A 23,597-nucleotide genomic window follows, 5' to 3' on the forward strand; every position below is an offset into this window, starting at 1 on the left:
TGCATGTCCCCTAAAACCTAATTACTGATTCAGGGGCCATACTGGCCTTCTCAGGGCTCGCTCAGCTCCCCTGTCTCATACTTTGTTCTGACCACACCCAGTGAGGACCATTTTCAAAGTCATTTATTTGGGTGAAAAATGTTTTGCCCACCTGAATCAACTTTCTGAGAATTGTCCACCCTCAGCGGGGCAGAAAGTACAGGCGCACTTTTAGCCGCAGTTAAAGGAGGTGTTCCTGGGGACGTGTGTAGGTTGGCCTTTTCCAATCTATGCTCATTTTTTTCGATGCAAAAAAAACAAAAAAAAAAAAACGTGCCCACCACAAAAAGCAGGTGCAAATTTCCTCTTGTATTTTGTACCCGTGGCTAATCTCACGGTGAAACTATGCTGCACGTTTGCTTTGAAAATTGGGGCAAAGCCAACAGAAAACAAACCCCTGCAGACTTTGGGCTAACATGAATAGTTTGCAACGTGGCCCTGATGCATTCCCCTGCTTTTACCCCATGCCATTTCTACCCTAGCCCGCCATGCCTCCATCTTGTTTCCGCTCCACCTTGTCTTCTTTTGTGGACAAAAGGTGCTCCCTGCCCTAGCTTGTCCTGCACATGCACAGTGAGCTCTCTACCATGCTTGGAACATACTTTGCCCTGCTTGCTGTTAATTCCAGCTGTGTGCTCTGGTCTTCTCTGGTAATGTCAGATGATTAGTGCCTCCTCTTTGCAAAGTCATTTTGCTTGGGAATTATCTTATGTTAAGCAATATTCTTGGCTTATGCCTATTGAATGCATCTCAGATGGGCTCCATCTGGTGACTGAAAATTTGCCCTGAAGCAGAAAGTGTGAACTCAGAAGCAAAGTCTAATCTTGCATCATGACACATGTCCCATGGGCATGCCATGGACTGAAAGGGAGACAGATGAGAGAGCACCATGCATTAGAGCAAGGGGTGGGTAGGATGAGACAGTAAGAAGAGCTAGAATTGGATGGGAGAATTATCAGTGGATCAGGGCAGAGGGAGAAAATCATTCACTATAAATCTCCCTCTCTATTCTATCTCTTCAGCTTTGGAATGAACGTAAACATCTCTCTAATAATCTTCTCTGTCTGCATTTTTCAACTTTCCTTCTCTCTCTAGGGCAGTCTCACTATACGATAGATAATGCAGAACTGTAGATGAGATCTCTCTGTTCTGACCTCAGCATATAAAGTACGTATAGATGAGTCTGGCTGGGCATATGTGCATCAATTATTCAGCCTTAGGTCATGAACAGATTTAATTTCTTGACTCACACAAAATAAAATTGGCTGAAGTATCACACTTTTCAATCTCTGTGGCTTACTTTGGGTTAGCCAAGTAAAATTTCGCCGGTGACAGGGACAGAAAATTCACATCTTGGGGTTTGTCCGGCTAATTCAAAAGTTAACCAAACAAACCCTTTTGAGTATCGACCTCACCTATAAATACCCTTTGATATGGGGTACATAAAATAAAAGACAGGTGCTTAGGGGCTGTGATTCTTCCTTGCTCTAGTCTGTGGGTTCCGAAATCATGACTTGGCAGTCTTGGCAGATGGTGTAATGGACCAGGTAAACCATTGCTCCATTTGTGGCTTGAACAGACACTTCCCTCGCTGGATATTTTTATTTATTTGTTGAGTTTTATATACCGTCATTTATAAGCCATCATAATGGTTTACAAGGTTCAACTTGCAATACATTGCTGCTTCTTCAGACCCACCACAGTTCACAAGCAACCCTCCATTTCAAGCGCCCCCGAACCTTGGGGAAAGGATTCAGTCCACAACTTGGATGGGGGGGTCCAATAATGCCAAATGTTATTAAACCAAAACAGGGATAGTCAAGGAATTCCACAGGCTTGCACAGTAAAGAATTTCATACAGCCAGTAGCAAAACAAAATGCTTTAGCAGCATCGCGGACTCCTCAGCATAGAGGGAACTCTTTTCTGATAACAGAAAAAGTACGATTTTCTCAGATGTACTGTACTTTTTTGTTGTACAATCCCGTAGAGCCTCAATCCTGAGGCTGAGCTCAATGATGAGACTTCCAAGGCAGGCTGTTCTCTTTGGTTGTCTCCCCATGATTCCTCCTAGGGGCTCTTCCAAAAGAAGCTAGGCCTTAAGTCTAGGAGCAGAGTACAAGATTTCCTCCCTCCATGGAAAAATGTGTTGCATTCACTGGTTTCTGCATCAGGGAGAAAAACATAGGGGTAGATGTTAAAAGGTTGCGCGCGGGCGTACATGTGTGTGCACTACCCGGCGTGCGCATATGTACACCCGATTTTATAACTTGCGCATGCAAATTATAAAATCAGGGGTCGGCGCGTGCAAGGGAGTGCACAATTGTGCACCTTGCGCGCACTGAGCCGCGCAGTCTTTCCCCATCCCCTCCTAGGCCACTCCGAAATCAGAGTGGCCTGTGAGGGAACTTCCCTTCCCCCTAACCTGACCTTCCCACCCCTTCCCCTAACCTTTCCCTCCCTAGCCCTACTCTAACCCCCCCCCCCCAATCTTTGTTTTACCTTTTGCCTCTGGGCAGGTGCAAGTTGTGCGCGCTGGCCGATTGCTGGAGTGCGATCCCCGGCACAGCGACAAATTGGCTCGGCGCGAGTAACCCTTTTAAAATCCGGCCCATAACGTGCAATCAAAAGTTGTCAAAACAAAAGAAGCAGAGAAAGGAGTATGCACTCTGCAAGTCTCACCCTTTATACTAGTAGAAGACATCATCCAGACTTAGAGATACGTATATCACTTTACAGCATCTACCAATGAAACCAATGCTGCCCATTACCTTCTATGGGCAGAGGTTAAGCATAGACCATATAGAACCAATGAAGGTCACATTTTTCAGACTAATGACATATTTATACAGTATGGTGATAACTACTGGAGGAACAAAACCAGCAATAGTTATCACTATCTCTACGGCTCCTCTGGCACTGAAGTGCCAGTTGCATTTGTGGGTTGTCCACAACTTCAGCAAAATTTTCAATACCATTTCCTTTGGCTTTAGTGACATTTTAGCCCCACTGTCAGGCCTTGCGCCCCCTTCTATCTCCTTGTGCTTCTCCCTGCCACTCTCAGCTGTCTTTTAATCTTGGCACATTACCAGTCTGCCTCATCTCCTCACCCTGCAGATACTCCTGCTTCCTCAGCTTCCCTACTCTCAGTTGCTCACCACATATGGATTCCTTCTCTCCCAGTTATGTCCTCTCAGTTCCTCGCTGCAAGCAGGCCTCCCCTCTCCTTGTCTCCAGCTCCCTCAATATACAAAGGCAGAAGTCCATGCAGTGTTGGCAACCAGCTCTATTAGTTACTTTTTACTGCCACTGGAGGTGATCCATATGGCTACTAGTGCTCCGCCATGGCTGCTGCTCCTAATAGTGGGAGTGAGTCACATCCAGTGCTCAGTGCATGCTCTCCCCACCTCACTCAACCTGAGAATAACAGAGAGGATGGAAGGACTTGAAGGAGACAATTCAAAAAGGCATGTGCTGTACAGAGCAGGGCCCGGCTGACTATTCCCTGCATGCTGTCCATTAATTCCCACACTCTGAGGCTCATGCTATAGACGGGAAAGAGAGGCAGAGGAGACTGCATATGCTCTCAGAAAGGAGCACTCACATGTTTGAGAGCTGCTGCTTGTGTCTTTCATTATTATGAGGTGCTGAGAACAGAACTTGGGTGCTAGTCTGGACCTGAGCATCAGGCAGTGGTGAATGTTTCATGGCATACCTGATCAAGCCTAATGGCACACTGGTTGAGAAATATTACAGTAGGAAATGTTGTATGTTGGGTCCATGCCTAGAGTAGTAGGATAACTGTCTTGTTCAGTGGTAAAGTAGTTCTATGTGATGGACTCATGCATACAATAAAATGTTATCTCTGTGTGTTAGGCCATGCATACAGGAGTAGGATAGTTCCTAATCCTGGTTGCATAAATGCTAACGCAGACATTTTGTCTATTTGAAGTCAAGCCTCAACCTCTGATGCTGTCTCTGTTTTTGCGTCATGCAGCACCGCCAGTAACTCGAATCGCAGCACGCCTGCTTGTTCCCCCATCCTCCGTAAACGGTCCAGGTCCCCGACACCTCAGAACAACGAGGGGGACGTCATGGTAGAGAAGGGCTCTGACCATTCTTTTGACAAGTCCCCATCTACACCAGAGCAGTGTGTGCAACGCAGCTGTTCCTCGCAGTCAGGCCGGAGTGGAGGCAAGAACTCCAAGGTAAGAGCCTTTTCCCGTGAGCTACTTAGCTCTGATTTTGTTTATCTCCCTCGTTAATTTTTCTGTTGTATTGTGTTTCACATTCTTCCAGAAACTGAATAGAAAGATTCACATTCTTTAGAGAAATACCTATAGCCGACTCAAACCCCTCTCTCTAAATAGCAGTACATTGATTGCTGTTGACTGCACAGTCTCTATACGCCTGTTCTTGTTGGTTATTTTTTCATTCAGTGGTGCTTTACTAGTTCTCATTGGCTATTCAGTGTGAGTACCCATACACTGAATCTAATTGGCTGCACAGTCTCCGAAGGCCCAATCATGGATTCCTCTTGATTTCGTAGTTTCTGAGTATCAGTACAATTCTTTCTTTTGACTGTAGGGCTGACTCTTTGCTGGGTTTGATTTATGATTCACTTTCAACTCCAGCAGATGATCCTAATGGGCCAATTTGTCCATTCTCGAAGCAGTTGGCACTGCCCAAATTATGGAAAATTACAATACAGCTGGGCCAGAGTTTTGGCCTGGGAAGGCCATGCCAGAGTCACTGGAGGTCTTTTTTTTTTTTTTTCCCCAAAAATAACACAAAAACAAAGCTACCTGAAAATAGGAGGCTATTTTCAGTTCATTCTATTAAAAATGGCCTCATGTGTTGCATTTTTGGCATTCCTATGAAACTAATGCATATCCCAAGAATCTAGTTACCAGTGTGATATCCATTGAACAGCTCAAGTCAGTAAATGATCCTGCTGGGGCCAAGATCACCTCCTGGTCCACCCTCACCCCAATCCCAGCAACACAGCCCAAGGATCAAGAGAGGAGATCCCACAAGACATCAGAGGTGTGAAGGCACGTTAAAGGTGTACAGGAATGGCATTTTGCTGGGCCATTTTTTCAAACAGCCATTAGTGTTGGTTTCAGGGAAGGTGGATACTAATCTGGAGACTCCAACCCCATCCTGTGCTCAAAGCAGCAGGAGCAGGAAAGTCATAGCAAAAGGAAAGTCCACCTCCCAAGCTGATTCCCTGGCTTCTTCCCCCAGTTTGGAGGCAGGCCAGCAGCCCCCACCCCCATGACAGCAGGAAGCCACCATATAGCAGATGGTATTTCCTATCATTGTCTCAGGACAAGAAGCAGTCAGCATCTAAGGTGATGGCATGGACCATCAAGAAAATGAGTGCCCTGGACAACCTGCTACTGCAGATCATTGGGGAATGTTGGATTCAGGTGACTGATGCATGTCCTAGCCCCAAATTACAAAGTTCCATTCAGGACAACGTTTAGTAGGTGGGCGATATCTACGCTGTATACTCAGTGCCGTGCCTGTATGCAGGTGCAGTTGAGCAAGGCAGAGGGGAGTAGCATCCACATTACGTATGGCATCTGGACCAGCCAGAATGGTACCCATGCTTACCTGTCTTTGATTGCACACTGGTGGCAGTTGAATGAGGTAGGGGCAGGCAGAAACTGTAGTGGGTGCACACCAGCCAGGCACAGGTATATATCTGAGAGCCATACTTCATCCCATAGCTTAGTGATGATAAGAGGGATGATGAAGAGCTGGCAACTAGGCTGGAAAGACATGCTGGCTTTTTGTTACAGACAGTAAAAGCAACATGATCAAGGTAGTGGGGTATGGAGGCTACCAGGTGATCCAGTGCTTTGGACACTTGCTGCACCTGGCAGGAAGGGATGCTCTGGAGCTGGGAAGAAAGGAAGGCAGCAACTGTGTCCTGTGCCACCTGCTAGAGAAGTGCAGGAAGGTAGGGCGTTTTCATCAGCAGCTCCATGAGAAGTGGACAGCAGTCATGGCTCCCGTGTACCATCTTATTTAGGATGTAGGTACCAAGTGGAAGCCATTAATACCCTTTCATAAGCTATCTGTGGAGACTGAGATCAGTGTGGGTCATACCCTGGTGCATCAGGATTGGTTACACCTGATGCTGGCTGTACAAGTCCTGAAGCCCTTTAAGGATGCCTCACAGGATCTGAGTTCAATAGCTGCCCCCCTTGGTGAGGTCATCCCCATAATTAATATCCCAGAGGAGATAATACCGGGTTTCCAGCAGGAACACGAATGGGGGTGTTTTGACAAGAACAGGAACAGAAGTGTTGCTGCTTGTGGATTCCTTGGTACAGCAAGTGGGAAAACTGGCTGAAACTCCTCATTGGGCTGAATCCTTACATGCTGGGAGTGGTCGCCCTGTACAACCCATGGTGAGAGAAAGCATCGCTCTCTAGTCTGGCACTCTTACTGGATGTTGATGGCTGGTATGCAAGAAGGGGAGAACCAGAAGCAGAGGAGCAGTGGGGATGCGGTGGAGAAAAGAGCAGGCAGTGGGCATCAGCAGCACCAGTTCCTTCTCCACCTTTATTTTATTTGTTTATTTATTTAAAAACGTTTATAATCCGCTGAATCTCAAGATCCTAGGCAGAGTACAGATATAAAATGCTAAATGTAGACTTTTGAATATTTCCACCACATATCCAGTTAACTCATTATACAGCTAACATTTAGCATTCTGAGACAAAGTTAAGTTAGCCAGATATAACCTATCTGGCTAACTCCAATATTCGGAATTAACCAGCTAACTTATTCATCTAACTCAGGTCGTGCTATAGAGTAGTTCTGAATCTAGCCAGAAAACGTTGTATTCAATGGTGCGGCTGTGCTGTTGAATATCCTGCCAAAGTGAGCCAGATAGGTTTATCTGGATATCTTTGCAAACCAGTGGCTGAATATTAGGGATGTGCAGAGCAAAAGTTTATGTCCATATGTCAATATGTCCAAAGGGGGTCCCATTTGCGGTCAATATGGACATAAAAAAAATTAAATGAGTTGGGTATATGTCCATATGTGCAAAAAAAAAAATTTAAACCCCCTCACCCTCCTTAATCCCCCCCCCAAACTTACCACAACTCCCTGGTGATCGAGCGAGGAGTGAGGACGCCATTTCTGCAATCCTTGGCGAGAAGCATGTGACGTCGGCGCCACGTCGAGTGACGCGGCGTCACGTGATTCCCGGCGAGTTCGCGCCGGAAGGCTCGTTCGGCCCAAAAAGAACTTTTGGCCAGCTTGGGGGGGCTCCTGACCCCCCCAAGCTGGCCAAAAGTTCTTTTTGGGCCGAACGAGCCTTCCGGCGCGAACTCGCCGGGAATCACGTGACGCCGCGTCACTCGACGTGGCGCCGACGTCACATGCTTCTCGCCAAGGATTGCAGAAATGGCGTCCTCACTCCTCGCTCGATCACCAGGGAGTTGTGGTAAGTCTGGGGGGGGGGGATTAAGGAGGGTGAGGGGGTTTAAATTTTTATTTTGGCTCAACAATCGCGATTTCCAACATATCCAACATAGCTATGTTGGATATGTGGGAAATCCGATCGTTTATGTCACATCACTTTTTTAAGTTAAAAAAAAAATATGCGTAGCGTTTTACATATGCGGTCAATACGAATGCACACCCCTACTGAATATTACCTCCCCCCCACCCCCCATCACCAAACATCTAGGGATGTGCGCAGAAAATATTTTTGTTTCAGTTAGGATTTTCGATTTGGCTTCTTGATTTCTTTGGCCCATTCGGTTTGGATCAGAACTCTTTCATTTCATTCAGGTAATCTGTCTCATTAGTTTTCATTAAAGTCAGTGGGGGAAGCAAAGCATCTGTGAGAGTGTATACAGGAAACTCCCTCAGAGCAGCTTAAAGGACTGGCCACAGTCATCTGGCCTGGTATATAAAAGCGTTAAATAAATAAATAAATAAATAAATAAATAAATAAATAAAATAAGGGAGGCTCCACTCACTATAGTATAAGGAGTCAGGACTCAGAAGTGTTGGGGAGGCCCCAGAGAGAAGGCTTGCAGCCATTGTACGTTAAGGACTGTGACAGAGTTAAGGTCTGCAAAGGTAAGCAGCCTTTTGTGCTATACTTTTCTGTTATTGTAAATAAAGTATGTGTGTGGAAACAGTCAGTCTGCCTTCATCTGTCCTCCTGGCTGTTTTCCCAAGCCGTGGCTGCTCCCAGTTACCACAGCAAACTATTTTTGACTCCAACTTTAGTATTTTCATCTAATTTTTATGAAACTTGCTGGCAGACCTCAGCAGCAGAGGCATCAGCACCTCAAGACACCAAAAGCGACATGAGCACCCCACGGCACCAAAAGAGGGGCAAAGGGCACTAAAAGTGGCATCAACACCTCGAGGCACAAACAGGCCGATACAGTACAGTACAGTGTACAGTACAGTACAGTGTCCCTAGTGCCTCCTTTTGCCCGTTTCTACCGCACCACCTAATTTAAATACAGAATCGCGCACATAGGCGAGTGGCCTGGGCGCGCGCCGGGAGAGCGGGCGTTCGTCCGCTCTCCCGCGGACTTTACTGAATCGGCCCGAAAGTGAGGAGTAAGCTAGCAAGAAGTGTGGCAACAACATATCCGGGCACTGAAGCAAGAGGCAGTGCCCGGCAGGCAGGAACGGTCAGAGTTGCCTGTGCACTCAGTCCTCCTGCCACTCACATGGAAATTCAGGAAAACCCAGCAGAGAGAGGTTGATCTTAAGGAAGACCAAGTTTACCACCAACTCTAGTATCATCCATGAACTCACAATGTCCCCTACCATTGAGAATAACAATTCACTAGGCATGCCGGTTGATGGGCAAGAGAGGAAATGCTGGATGACTGTGGCAAGATCCAGCCATACCTCAGCCTTGATATACAAAGAGGACCCGGGTATTCTTTAAGCTGGTGCACAGATAAGTTATTCGGTTACAGTTAGCCGGATAACTTGTAACAGGATATTCAGTGGAATAAACATCCCAATAAATATCCCTGATTAAAGTGATCTGGCTAACTGTAGCGAGATAACTTTAAACCTAACTGGCCACATTTTGAATATGTCCAGTTAGGTGTAAAATTATCCAACCTTCAAAAGAACATAAGAACATAAAATGCCATACTGGGTCAGACCAAGGGTCCATCAAGCCCAGCATCCCGTTTCCAACAGTGGCCGATCCAGGCCATAAGAACCTGGCAAGTACCCAAAAACTAAGTCTATTCCATGTTACCATTGCTAATGTCAGTGGCTATTCTCTAAGTGAACTTAATAGCAGGTAATGGACTTCTCCTCCAAGAACTTATCCAATCCTTTTTTAAACACAGCTATACTAACTGCACTAACCACATCCTCTGGCAACAAATTCCAGAGTTTAATTGTGCGTTGAGTAAAAAAGAACTTTCTCCGATTAGTTTTAAATGTGCCCCTTGCTCACTTCATGGAGTGCCCCCTAGTCTTTCTACTATCCGAAAGATATTCGCTCAAGTGTCACTCTTATTGTTAAAAAAAAACCAACCCTAAACTGAGGGCCTCCTGGCCTGATTCCCACTCTCCCCATTACCATTAATCTTTTAAATCTCTGTTGCCAGAGCCCCCCCTCCCCCCACCCAAATCCTCCAAAAGGAAAAGACCCCCTAATAATGCAGCCAGCCCTGCCCCCCCCCCCCCCGTTTCCCCTACCTCCCTGGAGAATAAAAAAAATATGGGTTTCTTACCCCCCCCTCTCATATTATTCAACCCCTTCTCCCCCAAGCCCTCCCACCCACCCATTACTACTATCATGGCCTCTTATGCCGGCTCGGGATCATAAAATGATGTGATCCTGGGTGCTTCCAGCACATCTCTGGGCAGCTACGCTGGAAGTGTAAGCTGTCAGCGTAACTGTCCGGCAGCTGGGCATCTGTAATGCAAGAGAGGTGGGAGGTTTAAGCCTATCTGGTTGGATTGTCTCCAGTGTTGTGTTCCCAGGATTTTTGCTGAGCTCTTGGCCTGAGAAGGGATTGCAGGAAAGTCCCTTAACCAGGGTGGCCAGGATAGGGAGGACTCTGCCCGCCCCAGCTCACAATCCATGGTCAGTGGCTGCCGGAGATGACCCTCTGCGAGAGTTCCAGTTTTTGCACATTGGTGTAAGGACTTTCTTTTGATGTACCTGGAAGGAAAACTTTTGCTGCCACCCTTCCTGAAATAATTGCGTGATCCCTGCCGCCTGGACCTTTCATCTGAAAGATCCCGTGTGTATGTGAGAAGGAGAACTGTGAGTAAAACCTTTTTGATTCAGTAGGAGGCCCTCATCTGGAATCTCCACTCTGGGGAGAAGAGGTAGAATAGTATGGAAGCCCCGTTTATCTGCCAGTATTTTTGGAAGGCTACGCCTGCCCGTGTGGGAAGGCTTACTTTTCCATGTTCTGGAGGGTGAGTTTTTTCTGGTCCAAGTGCTGATAAAAGAAAGTTGGAGAACTGGGATAACAAACTGTTGTGCCGAGAACTGGAGTGTATCATGCCACAGCATGCCACTGAAGCTGCAGTAAGGTTTTCATTTAGACACCCAGCCAGAGTAATTTGTTGGCACTCACATCCCTTCCACCTCTAAAAAGAGCGAGCTACACAGGAGAGAAAGAGAGAGTCAACCCCCCCATATCTTAGGCCTTGGAGGATCCGACACCATGGGGCAGTGGGACAGAGAGAGGAGTTAGACTTGGGATCCTGTTTGACCCTCCCTTCCAGGTCCACAGCTGGAAGAGAGGCTACATTTATATTCTTCCTTTGATTCTTTCTTATCTTTTAGTTTTTTCCTATTTTCTTTATTCTTCATTTCTGCGTTTTCCATATTTTCTCTTCTCTTTGATTTCTCTGTCTCCTTCTTCTGTTACTCATTCTATTCTCTCAACCTTTCCTTGAGATTTTTCCATTCTCCTGATTTCTTCTTTTGCTTATCTTATTCCTAACTCCTTTGCCGTTTTGTTTCCTTTTCATTGTTTCTCTTTGTCCTACACTCTTCCATTCCCCCTACCTTCATTTCCTTCTCGCATATACCCCTTGCCTCTCCCTCCTTCTCACACACATCCCTCCTCTCAGTCACAATGACTCTTCCCCAACTCTCACATACTGCTCTCCTTCTGTTCCCAGCTTATATCCCTCATCTCTGTTCTCATCCACCCCTTCTTCCTTCTTCATCTCTCTCCTCCGCACCACCTTCTTTACCTCTTTATCTGTTTTCTCCTCTTCCGTTCCCTTCACACTCATATAACCCCACTTCTTCTCCACCCCTCTCTCATCTCTCCCCTCCACCTCCTCGTTCTTCTGTCCCTCATATATCTCGAGGTCCACATTCGAACGCCATATCTGGCTAAATTCTAGCTGGGTAATTGGTTACCCGGGAGTGGACCAGGGAGGAGCAGAGTTAGCCGGATAAATTAACCGGCTATCTCCGATATTTGCTGGCTAACTAGCCAGCTAAAGGCTGAATGCGGACCTCCTCCTTTCTCTCTATCACACCCTCCTCTCTCTTTTCTCCTTACCTCCATCCTTCACCCATTTCTCCATCTCCATCCTTTCTCGTCTCTTCTCTCCCTTTCCCCTCCTCTTCCTCCTTCCTCCTCCCTTTCTTCTCACTTCCTTCTCCCCCTCCTTCTCCCTTGCTACCAATCCCTTCACCCTCCCCCTCCTTTCCATTGCTCTTCTCTACATTTTCTCCTCCTTTATATCACTCATGTCCATTTCTCCTTTCCCTCCTCTCTCATTTCTTCCCTCCTCAATTTCTCTTCTATCTCTTCCTCCTCCTTCCCATCTTGCTCCTCTTTCTCATCTCTATTATTCCTCTTCTTCCTATCTTCCTCTCTTCCTCTATTCTAATTTCTATTTGCCTTCCTTCCAATCTCTCTCCTCCTCCATTTTTTCACCATTCATTTCATCTTCTTCCCTCTTTCTCATCTTCTTGCAGAGCCAGCAGCACAGGCTGTGAGGACTCAAAGCATGCATAGTGCTTCCAGTCCCTGAAGGATCCTTCCGCTTCCTTTCCCACCTGTGTCCACTTTGAAACAGGAAGCATATGAGTAGAAGGAGAAAGAGGCTGTACAGGTACATGGTCTGGGTTCCTGTGACCCGCACTGCTGCTAACTGAGAGCGCTACTGCTCTTTTCTGCCTGCAACCCAACACTGAAGCTGGCTATGGTCCAGCTTTCGCTTGCTGAATCTGCTCTAAGGCAGGTGCTCCGCCCTCCCTAGGCCAGTGTGTGGGGGCAATGACTACCTCCCCCCCCCCTTGGTATGCCACAGACCCTAATAACAGAGTGACTAGGATCCTAGGATCCCCTTTACTGTCAGGACTGACTCCTCACTGTGTGGGTGAAAGACCAGAATTAAAGTTATGACCTGCTATATGGGTGGGAGCCTGGATTACTTATTCTAGGCCCGGAACATCCATAATCTTCAGAAAGTCAGATTCTGGGCCGAGGGGCAGATTTACCAGTAGGCAGAATACATTTAAAAGCAAGATATGCCAGTGTGCAGGGCTGTTGGCAGGAGTGGGCTATGGGGAGTGCCAGTGCGATGCCACTGCTGTCAGTGGAAATAACAACCAGTGGCCACTCCTCCACGGCCATGTTATGGCAGGGATCAGCGCTTATCATCAAAGGGCATCTCTTTCCCCAGCTGTGATGTCTTGAGTGGAGGATGGAAGGGGATCGCCTAAGGGCAGCTGGGGATATAAATCCGCTGCTGGCTGGGCCCACAGTGGCAAGTTCAGAATAGATGAAGTCCCCCCATCAGTGTTGCATCCAGTAGCTCAGAAAGGGAATCCCTGGCATCTTGAGGTGCTCTGTACACCAAGAAGATAACCAAATTATTCAAGCGGGTTGATCTAAGGCACAAGCAATCTGAACCCTTAGGTTGGTGAAAAGAACGGATATACGGTGGGATTGAAGCTCGATATAAAATTGCTACTCCATCTCCTCTTTTACCAAGCACTGGATGCTGAAAAAAAGGAAAATCCAGGGGGGCAAGCCTGTGGAAGTTGAAAACCATCAAAATCCTAAATTCAGGTTTCAAGTTTTCAGATAACAAATCAAGTAAGTCGTCAATAATTAAATCTGAAAGCGTGAAAATTTTACCATTTAGAGATCTGCCATTCACAAGCATTATAGTCATAGAGGAGAAAGTAATTGGGTGACACTCATGGAACAATTGGGAAACATCAGGGAGTACCAACGAACTAAAAAGGACATGACCATGTCTACTTTTAATAGTGTGAGGATCAATATTCCATGTTTCTTTGTCACCGTGTGAATTTGATGAATTATCCCGTGCTTTTGCCTTTGATGCTGGTGCGGATTCAGCCCTGAGCGGTGGGATCCTATTACAAAATGTTTGGCATTTCCAAGATCACTCAGGGCCTGAGACTGGCGAGGAGCTTTCATCTCGGCCTCCTGCTTTGTTGCCGGTGATGCTCCAGCTTCCCCACTAGAGGGCTGTCTCTACTTTTTCATGGCTCACATGTTCTCGGGCAAAGATGTGTTGAGCTTAGCTAGCCCAATAAAAAAAGGCATCATCTGCAGCATCTTATTTCTACATAGTCAAGCGGGCTAAACACTGCAAGCCCAATATTTTGCTCAAGATGGAAGGTAGCACATATAGTTGAATGAAGAAACAAACGTGCAAGCTCACAGAAAAAGGAAACCAAACCTAACCCCCCATCTTTACTTTCTCTCAGACCACAATAAGATAAATATCATCCCCAAAGGACATGAGACCTGGCATAGGCAGACTACCTGGTGCCTAGCTGACTTTGGACTGTTTAAATCCAATATAACTGCTCTCTCTTCACCAGCCTGATGAAGGGAGCACAGCCCACTAAAACTAGTCATGAATGAATTGAGTTAGCCCAAGAAAAACGTAAAGCCTGGAGCATGGTTTTGGAGCCTTATTTCTACATTGGGCAAAGAGGCAACCTCACGTCCTTCTACTCCTTGCTTCCCTACATGCAGGGGGAAGAGGGAAAGGCATATGGGGAGGGCAGAATGTTTGAAACCAGAATAAAAAGTGAGGAATCATCACTGTCTTTACATTTCGCAAATGAGTTTTAAAAACATAGGCATAAAGTGGGTGGTCGTTTGGAGTGCTGATGGCTGAAAACGTTATGGGGAGGCAATTGAAGACAGACATGGGTGCCAACATTTGAAAGGGGGGAAAAAGTGATGTAATCTTGTACTGCAGCGTCTGGCACTGGGAAATGGTTTTGGCCAAATAAGAATATCCCCTATCTAGAGGAAAGTGGCAGCAGTGGGGGGGAGGGGGCCGAGCTGAGGTTTTTAAAACAGACACCAAATTCAGCTTCTCATTCTGGTAAAACTACACAAAAAGGGAAAGGAATTTTCTTTAGAGACATTTAGAGAGTCCTCACATTTCTTTGTTAATGTTTGGGGAGGGTTCTCATCCCTCTGTGTAGACATTTGAAAATTCCTCACTTCTGAGGGCTTCTCGATGTCTGGGACTCCTCACTGTTTACTGGGAACATATGGGGCCCCTCAACACCTCGCTGTAGATCTTTGTGGGCTTCTCATTCACCACGGTGAAGGTCTGGGGGCTCTTTTCAAAAATGTTTGGAGGATCCTCTCTTCAAATAATCTGGAGTCGGTCACTCTCTCCAGATATTCTCATTCTGGATCCTCCCATCCCTCTCTGTGAATAAGAGGGGAAGCTGATGTTCTTTACTTTCCTGAATGATGGACGCTGGTGGGAGTCTTTCATTTCTCATTGTTGTGGTGTATTTCTGTTACTTTTGTTTTCTGCTTTGTCCTCTCATTTTTCAGTTTTCTAATGTTTCTGATTTCATTTTTGCTTTCAGCATGACCGACTTAACCTCATCAAAGTAAGATGTGTGCTTTCTTCTCTACACTCCTTTTCCCTGTTCATTAGAGACCCCCCCTGTATTGCTGCCTCACCTTCTCACCCCAGACCCGGCTCATGCCCTATAGTTCACTTTAGATCAGAGTTTGCCCAACCTTTTCAAGCAAAAGCCGCACCTACATTAACAGCAATGTTGTGCGGCACGCCAGCCGCCACAGAGCAGGCAATGCAAACCCGGAGAGGACTCATACAGCCGCAAGAGCTAGAGAAGAACTGAAAGCCCCATCTGCCCCTCTACCAAATTGTAAAGGAAATAGAGAGAAAGGGTGGAGATGCACATGAACCCATCCCATTGAACCTGTTCCCTCTATGTACAAGTTCGAGAGAAAGGAGAAGCTGGTTACCTAGGCTGCCACGTGCGGCTTCCAGAGCTCCTCCAGCATTGCTGTTCCCCAGCACTCAGACTGAGTCACACAGCCTGGGGATAAGACAAGAGACTGGAGGACTCAAAGCCCAGAAGGGGGACGATGAGGAGCTGCTGAATAAAATGGGGTCCAGCTATCTCTGCCCTATATGCTATAGGCAGGAAGACGAGGCCTGCATGATTACACACGTTCTCTGAAAGGAACTTCTCTTGCATATTTCAGAGCCTCCGCTAGTGACACCTGTTGCTGGGAGGTGCTGAGGTGTTAGCCTGGATCTGAGCATCAGGCGGTGGTGGACCTTTCCCTGGCACACTTGCAGGCCGATACAGTACAGTGCGCTCCGACGGAGCGCACTGTTAACCTGCCCTTGGACGCTCGTTTTCCCTTACCCCTTATTCAGTAAGGGGCGGAAAACGTGCGTCCAACCTGCGGCACCTAATAGCGCCCTTGACATGCAGATGCATGTTGATGGCCCTATTAGTTATGCCCGTGCGATACAGAAAGTAAAATGTGCAGCCAAGCCGCACATTTTACTTTAAGAAATTAACGCCTACCCAAAGGTAAAAACTGCTTTTCTGTGCACCCTCTGACTTAATATCATGGCGATATTAAGTCGGAGGTCCTGAAGAGTAAAAAAAAAGAAAAAAAATGTAAAATGGGCCGGTGGCTGTCGGGCCGAAAACCGGATGCTCAATTTTGCCGGCGTCTGGTTTCCGAGCCCGTGGCTGTCAGCGGGCTCGAGAACCGACGCCGGCAAAATTGAGCGTCAGCTGTCAAACCCGCTGACAGCCACCGCTCCAGGTCAAAAGGAGGCGCTAGGGACGCCCTAGTGTCCCTAGCGCCTCCTTTTGCCTGTTTCTACCACACCACCTAATTTAAATACAGAATCATGCGCACAGGCGAGTGGCCTGTGCGCGCGCCGGGAGAGCGGGCATTTGTCCGCTCTCCTGTGGACTTTACTGAATCGGCCCGATAATCAAGTCTGAAGGGTCACTGGTTGAGGGACACTGGAATAGATTCCCAGTAGGCCCTGCTTTGGGAATTCTCTGATGAGGGATTTTTGCTTTTCCTCTTTGAGGGATACTGCAATGCCAGGCTTCCCATAGCTAATACTTGCTCCTGGCCCTGCCATGATCCATTATGATATTTTAAGCATTTATAAGTTAGTTTCTTAAACCGGTTCCAGTATTTACTGCCATTGTTATCTGGCTTGCTCCATCTAATCAATACTCATTTTTCATCTATGTCCTACCTTTATTTGCTTTGTATTCCCTCCTCCTTTTCCGTATAGAGGTGTAAGAAGGTATTAGTTCCCTGTAACTACCAGCGCGTCTGCTTCTGAAGGAGGTTTTACAATTCTCTTGTTTCCAGCTGCTCCTTCTGTTCTCATGATGTGGGTTCTGCTATATCTGACTGTTGAGGACAAAATCCCCTGGTGTGTGTTTTTCCCCACTCAGATTTCCTTACATTACAGTCAATGAACTTTTGACTCCTCTGCCACTGTACCAACCTTCCAAAGCCATTCTGACAACAACATTTCGACTCCTCTTCTGACAGCTGGTCCCCATGTGGTTTCAGCTTTGTTTTGTACCTTTCTTGCTTGGTCTTTGTGGCAATGCTTTATCTGTAATGATGAAAGGCTGTAATAACTGTCCATCTTGATTCCATGGGAGCTTGAACCTGACATGCAGTGAATAAAGAGAAGATGAGGGAAGGAGGTGGCACTGGCTATCTTCTAGTGAGGGTATCATAGTTCACGAGAGACTGAGGCCTATGAGTTACTGTCCAAGTCCTATGCTGCTGTCTCAGGCCAGGTCTGAAATCCTTTTTATTTCAGAAATGAAAGTGGCTGATGTTACAAGGTAGTTTGTGTTATGCAGTTAAGGCTCACAAGATCTTTATCACAAAGCACTTAACAGTCTGTGTTTGAGCACAGGCAGGTCGAATGACTATTGATGAAGGTTACACAGTGAGTGGTTAATGGAAACGAGGTCTCCAGGTTTCTAGCCCTGAGCTTTCACACTGCATCAACTGAAAAATGACTGACTTTTGGTCACTTCAGAAGTTACTGAGTCTGCTGTACTAACAAGCACAGAACTTTGTTCCAAATATGCATTTTAGCAATGATCTATTTTGCTACCGGGATTTATATGCAAATAAGGCCGATAGCAAAATATCACATGTAGTTTTCAGACAGAAGATTTCACTAAAACTTTAGCTACAACTCATTGAGATGTAGATACTTTTTTGTGAAATCGTATTTGTGAAGGGTTTTTAGCAAATTGTAGCTATGCATATCTAACGGGAATGTGCATTCAATTGAAATGAAAATGGAAAACGAGATGAATGAATACATTTTTGTTTCATATGAAACAAAATGAATTTGACCACCAAAAAATGAAAACTTTCATTCTCATTTGTTTTCCGCAAAGTGTTCCAAATAATACGCAACATATGCAATACATTACGGAAAACAAATGAGAAGGAAAAAAAGGAAAAATGAAAATGTCTGAAAACAGAAAAAAGGAAAAAAATAACATGAAAAACAAAAAATTAAAATAAATGCAATTTTTGACCATATGCATCCATAATATCTAATGAACTGCTTTGCATAATTTTGTATCGCAGTCACTCATCTATAAATGTAAATACAATTTTGCAAACATAAAACTATATTTTATTATAATGTATTGCATTTTTTATATTTCCATGTACATCACCTTGAGCTTTTTGCTAGGCAATTAATAAAATTTAAATAAATGCACACAAAAAATAGTTATTTGCAAAGCAAATAGAAAATGTTCACGCTAAAAGGGTAAATAGTGCACACTATCTTATTTAATGTGCACTCATCAATTTTAGCACAAAAAATGGCCTTTGCAAATTTGGCCGCTCATTAATATATTGGCCTCAGTAAAACTAGTCTCAAATGCATTCTGCAGAAAGTTATCTACAGGCTGCAGTGGCACATCTTACAATACTAAGCAACCTGGGCAAACAAGCATCCCAAACAAGATACAAAGAACAGACATGTAGCCTGTGAGCTAGGTCTGTGATGACACAATGTGGTACTTACCATTTGTTCCTTGTGGATCAGATAGATGCCATGTGACCTTATGCCATGTTTCCTACTTGATAAGAAAGATCTGTGGTGCAAATGGGGAGTGTGGACAGGAGCAGTGTTTGCTGTTTAGCCTAACCAGAGAGAGCTAAGTGTTGTCCTATTCTTAGTTGATTTCTATATGGTTTCTAGCATGCTGAGTCCAAGAGTGTAGCTGCATTAGCTAATGGCCTAAGAATCAATACAAATGCTGTTAAGCACGGAAATGCATGCAGGGGCCATAGGATCTCTATGCATATATGGCAGCAGCACTTTAGGTAGAAATCATATTATTAATTATTCTTTTGAATTTCCCAGTCTCCATCCACCACACTGCAATGAAACGGCCTTGCCACTCCTCTTCAATTCCTACTCTTTTAACTTATCTTATATCCTTATTGTAATTGTCTGGCTCATTCTGTGAAATACCCAACTTGTCTGTGAAAGCTTATGCAGAGTTTTACTAACCTAATTCTGCTAACTAATTTCTTTTTCTGATTTTTCTTCTTTCAGAAAAGCCAGAGTTGGTATAACGTAAGTACTGCATCTTCTTGATCTTATCTTAGCATATGTTGGTGGGGAAGGGCGCAGCACTCTTTTCTTTGCAATAAAGTGTGAGCAGAGGGGGAAAGGAGTTGGCAGTGGTTGTTTGTACCCATAGAAGCTTGGGATAGAGGGTGATCACACTGTCCAATATCCCTCCCCCTTTACTGATCAGGGTCAACAGATCTGTGGCCCATCTCCATTGAGACATTATGTGATGCTTCCAATCCACCACTCATGGTTCCAGCACTTGTTTGATCCAAGGCAGGAGAGGCGTCACACATCACTCTGTCCTTCTCTTGCCATACCTCTGAAGCACTATATTGAATCACTTCCTTTGAATGCCACTAATTCCTCCAAATCCTTTTGAGTCCTGGTCTCCATGCCTGCCAGATTGGCAGCAATGCATGCTGGCATGGTCAAGCTATAAATGTTTAGCCACCCTCCCCTCATATCCCGGGATGGGTGTATATTCAATATTGCAGTCGGAAAGATTAGAATGGAAAAGCAGGGACTATGAACGATTATTGCTTTAGCAAAATAAGAGAAAATCATGTCAGAATGAAAACACTTAGAAACGTGACAGCAGAAAAAGAGTGTATGACTTATCCAGTCTACCCACTAATAGGGAAATATATTAGGGATGTGCAGGGATAAAATATTTGATTTTGCTTTTCGGTTTGTTTTCGGAAGGTTTTTTCCCCATGAATTTCAGTTCGTGGAATGTTTGATTCGTTTTATTTGTGTGAAAAAAATGAATCAAACATTAAAAAAGAAAGAAAGAAAATGGGGCCTCCCAAGGTCTTCCGTCCTCACCCATCCATCCCTCCCACCTGGAAAAATGCCGGGGTCAGGATCCCTCCAGCCCCCACTTACCCGGTCCTGTGGGGATCCGCCTGCGGATGTGGTAGGTCACCGTGATCTCACCCTTGGCCTATGGAAGGCAGATGCCTTGACCTTGGCTGGAGCCTGGCCCAGAGGCCAAGTTCCCAATGCCTGGATCTCAACCTAGGCCAGGGCCTGGGCCATGGCCCAGTCCAGAAACCAGGTCCCAACGCTGGGGCCTGGCATGGAGGTTGGATCCTGATGCTTGAGCCTTGGCCTAGGATCAGGCCCAGGCCCGGAGCCCAGGCTTCGTAGCTCTGATGATGGCATCCTCTTCTATCCTCTTTCTTCGTAAACTGACGCCGTCCACTCTGGTCACACCAGAGTAAATTAACTTTGGCACATTCCACCCAGTGGATAGCGCCATATTGATGGTAATGATGCCATCCACTAGGATGAATGCACCAGAGTTAATTAACTCCAGCACAACTCCAGAGGATAGCATCAGTTTACAAAGAAAGAAGAAAGAAGAGGACGCCATTGTCACTACTCTGAGGCCTAGGTTCTGGGCCTGGGCCTGACCTTAGACCAAGGCCCAGGCGTTGAGACCCAGCCTCCAGGCCAGGCTCCAGAATGTGGCCCGGGTCTAGGCCGAGGACCTGGTGTCGGGATCCGGGGGAGGCTGCAGCATCTGGCCTGTGCCTTGGCCTAGGTCAAGGCCCAGGCATCAGGATCCAACCTCCAGGCCGGGCCCTGGCATCGAGCCTATGACTGGGGCGAAGTCTTGGCATCAGGACCCGGCCTGGCGACTTTTTCAGATACCCAACAGATCACTTACGTTAAATTTTGGGGGGGTCTCGGGTCTCAACTGAGGCCCTGGCATCAGCCTTGACCTAGGCCGAGACCCCAGCATCGCGCTCGGGCCTAGGGGCCTCAGTCTATGCCCTAGGTAAGGCCTCGGATTCGGGCCAAGGCCTAAGCTGAGGCACTGGCATCATGCTCAGGTATAAGCCGTGGCCCCTGCCTTGGGCTTCAGCCTATGCCCTAAACGAGGCCCCTGCCTCAGGCCTACAATGCATTCTTTTTTAACAAATACAACAAATAAAGCTTGTTTCCTTTGGGTGGGCCCTCAATTTTGTTTCGGGGGTCCCCGAATAAAATGAATTGCCCTTATTCTTCACCTTTTGCACATTTGTTTAAAATGAATGTTCATCCTTAAAATATATAGAAGGCACTAAAAGGTCTAAAAAATTTTGTATCATTTCTAGTGGGGAGAGGCTTAGGGCTCTCTGTAATCGCAAGCATGGAGAAGGCTTTGTCCAATGCATTACATGTTTAATTTGTTTTTCTTTCTTGTTTTTGTGCTTTTAGTCTCATGCTTTCCGCTCTTCCTCTCTTTGTGTGTGTGTTTTCTCCTTTCATTTTTCTCCTTCCATTTTCTGGTTCAGCATGAAAGGCAGCACATCAGAAGAGTAAGCACCAGCTCTTTGAATTCATATCCTTGTTTGATGGCCCTGGAACATTCCCTCTGCTTTTCCCCTTTCCCTCTTCCTATGCCATGCCTGTTTTTGCCTGATGAACATGGTGGCACTAGGATGGCGATCTGCACAGAAATCCTTGGTAAAATAGGGCTTTTCCAGCATCCTCAGTGTCTATATCCCACATCAACTGCAGGAAAATTATGGAGTGATAGATCCATGTTAAAATATGTAGGAGACCATGAAATGCGTCAGCTGAGCATTTTGCTATAATAGTGCTCAGGGACGCAGATCCCTCAAGTCAGCAGTTGACCGGGCTTCGCTTCTCAGGTAATATTCATATTGTGAGCCCTTTATTCAGAAATGTGTTGATGTTCAGTTAATTTGCCTGATACCTTAATGTAAGAAAATTGAATTCTGGAATACACTTGTAAGCGTGACAAAATTTTATTTTTTTTCTATTAAGCTTCTTCAGTAACCTCCAGAATATTTTTAAATGAGGCTTTAGTGCTCCATAACTTTTCTGTATCAATTTTTGGTTGTTGTCATGTATTACACATGCCAACAATTAGCACTTAAACCTACTTAGCATCTTGCTTCTTTATCTTTCAGTCCAGGTACCCGCACCATAGCTTTTTGGTCATCCTTACCTCATCCACGGAGAAAATGGTCTCTGAGAGACAAGGCCAATATTCCAACATAACTCTCCATCATCCTCATAGCTCCCATCACAGCACAGTTTGGATGTTTGCCCTGCACATTATGGAGGCAATATTCAATCTACTCGCCTAGGTGCAATGTCTGCCAGTATTTCCCCTTTGAAAATTGCAGAGGTTGCATTAACTGTGTGGATAAAATTTCAATGGAAAATATCATGCATAGATTTGAAAATGCATGCGTTCTTAGCTCCTTCCCAAAACACTTCCCAGGAAATACCTCCGTTAAATGCTGCTAAAAGTGTGCACATTGAGATCGATATTATAAAAATGATGCCTGATTTTTAACCAGGTAAATCTTACCCCTTCAAAACTCTTGCTCTTACCCTGCTAAAAGTGTGCAGGTCAGACAACCGTGTAAATGTACTCCATTATCTTACTCGCTCAGCGAGCTTTTCAATATTGGCTTCAATGTGAAATAACGCATCTACTTTTAACCACTTGGAGGGTGGGAAATTTTCAGATTTTCAGTTCACCCAGGTAGATGGCTTTGAAAATCGTCCTCTACATTAGAATGTTAGTTAGGAAAAGGCTAGTTGAGGATACCGTGGCAGCATGATTGCGCATTTGTTACACCGCAAAGCTATAAGCCAACAGCATGGCAAGCCTAGGATAACACAGGTGAAGCTGGCGCTATTTCTATGCAGGGATTGGTTAATAGGAATAGGACACTGGACGGAAAGTTTTCACTTAAAGATCAATTGTAGATGAATATGTTGCATTCTTGCCGTTTAAATGAGTTTCCTTTTTTTTTTTAATGTTCCACTTGTTACTTTTGCCTCCTGTTCAATGTCCGTTGTTGATCTTGATGAGTTACATTGGTCTTGACTTCCTTTTCTGCTAGCTGATAAAGAGCCTTTGGCATCCTGCCCCGGCCTTAGCATCATGTAAAGCACATGCTGCACCTTTTCTCCCCTTAGAGAGACAATCTCATTCTGTCCCTTCCTTGCTTTTTTTTTTTTCCCCTGTAAAGGCAGAAACGTAGGGCCTGATTCACTCAGACCTTTCTCTCGTTCTGTGTTAATGAGAAAAAAAAAAAGCTTAAAAGTGAATTTTAAAAGCCCGGAGCGCACCGAAATCAGGAGGATGCGCGCGCCCACCGGATTTTAAAAGCCGCCCAGACGCGTGCCTGTTTCCCCGCAGTGCACACGTCTCACTTGATTTCAAAAAGGGGGGTGGCATGGGTGGAGTCCGGGCGGGGCAGGGGTGATTCGGTGTGCGGCCAAGAGACGTGCACATGAATACTGACACGCCCTGGCGCGCGCCCAGGTCCGCTGCTGCGTAACCTTACTTCTGCTGTGGAGTAGGTGGAACTAACAAATACAAGAAATTAGCTCTTTCTGCTGGGTTTAAAGAGTCTGGGTTCATTGGGGCCAGTGCAGGTTATTAAACCAGTGGGGTTTGGAGGTTCTAGCTCTCAGCGAGGTGGAACTGCTGGACGGGACTGGTGAATCTGGTGACGGCATGGACGCGTGCCCGTTATAAAATAACCTGACCTGTGCAGGATTTGCATGCCTAGGCGTGCGCCCACTTAAAACCGGGCGCCCATGTGCGCGTGGCCAGGCTATTTTTCATAACATGCGTGCAAGTTAT

General features: G+C 45.8%; 1 protein-coding gene across 6 annotated transcripts in view; it reads left to right on the forward strand.

Annotated features, from left to right (window-relative positions):
• The window catches only part of GRAMD1B (GRAM domain containing 1B), a 230,608-nt gene that overhangs the window by 155,257 nt on the left and 51,754 nt on the right, over positions 1 to 23,597 (forward strand). For 4 of the 6 annotated variants that reach the window (XR_003852254.1, XM_029573983.1, XM_029573985.1 and 1 more), the window contains 3 exons: positions 4,035 to 4,245; positions 14,916 to 14,939; positions 18,956 to 18,976. Coding sequence is in view for 5 of the 6 variants with exons in the window: in XM_029573983.1 (XP_029429843.1) it covers positions 4,035 to 4,245; positions 14,916 to 14,939; positions 18,956 to 18,976 (256 nt within the window). In the remaining variant the exon portion in view is untranslated. The remainder of the gene's footprint in view (positions 1 to 4,034; positions 4,246 to 14,915; positions 14,940 to 18,955; positions 18,977 to 23,597) is intronic. The other 2 variants (XM_029573984.1, XM_029573986.1) reach the window with 1 other exon arrangement.

Source organism: Rhinatrema bivittatum, chromosome 12, assembly GCF_901001135.1.
Source record: "Rhinatrema bivittatum chromosome 12, aRhiBiv1.1, whole genome shotgun sequence".
NCBI classification, from domain to species: Eukaryota; Metazoa; Chordata; class Amphibia; order Gymnophiona; family Rhinatrematidae; genus Rhinatrema; species Rhinatrema bivittatum.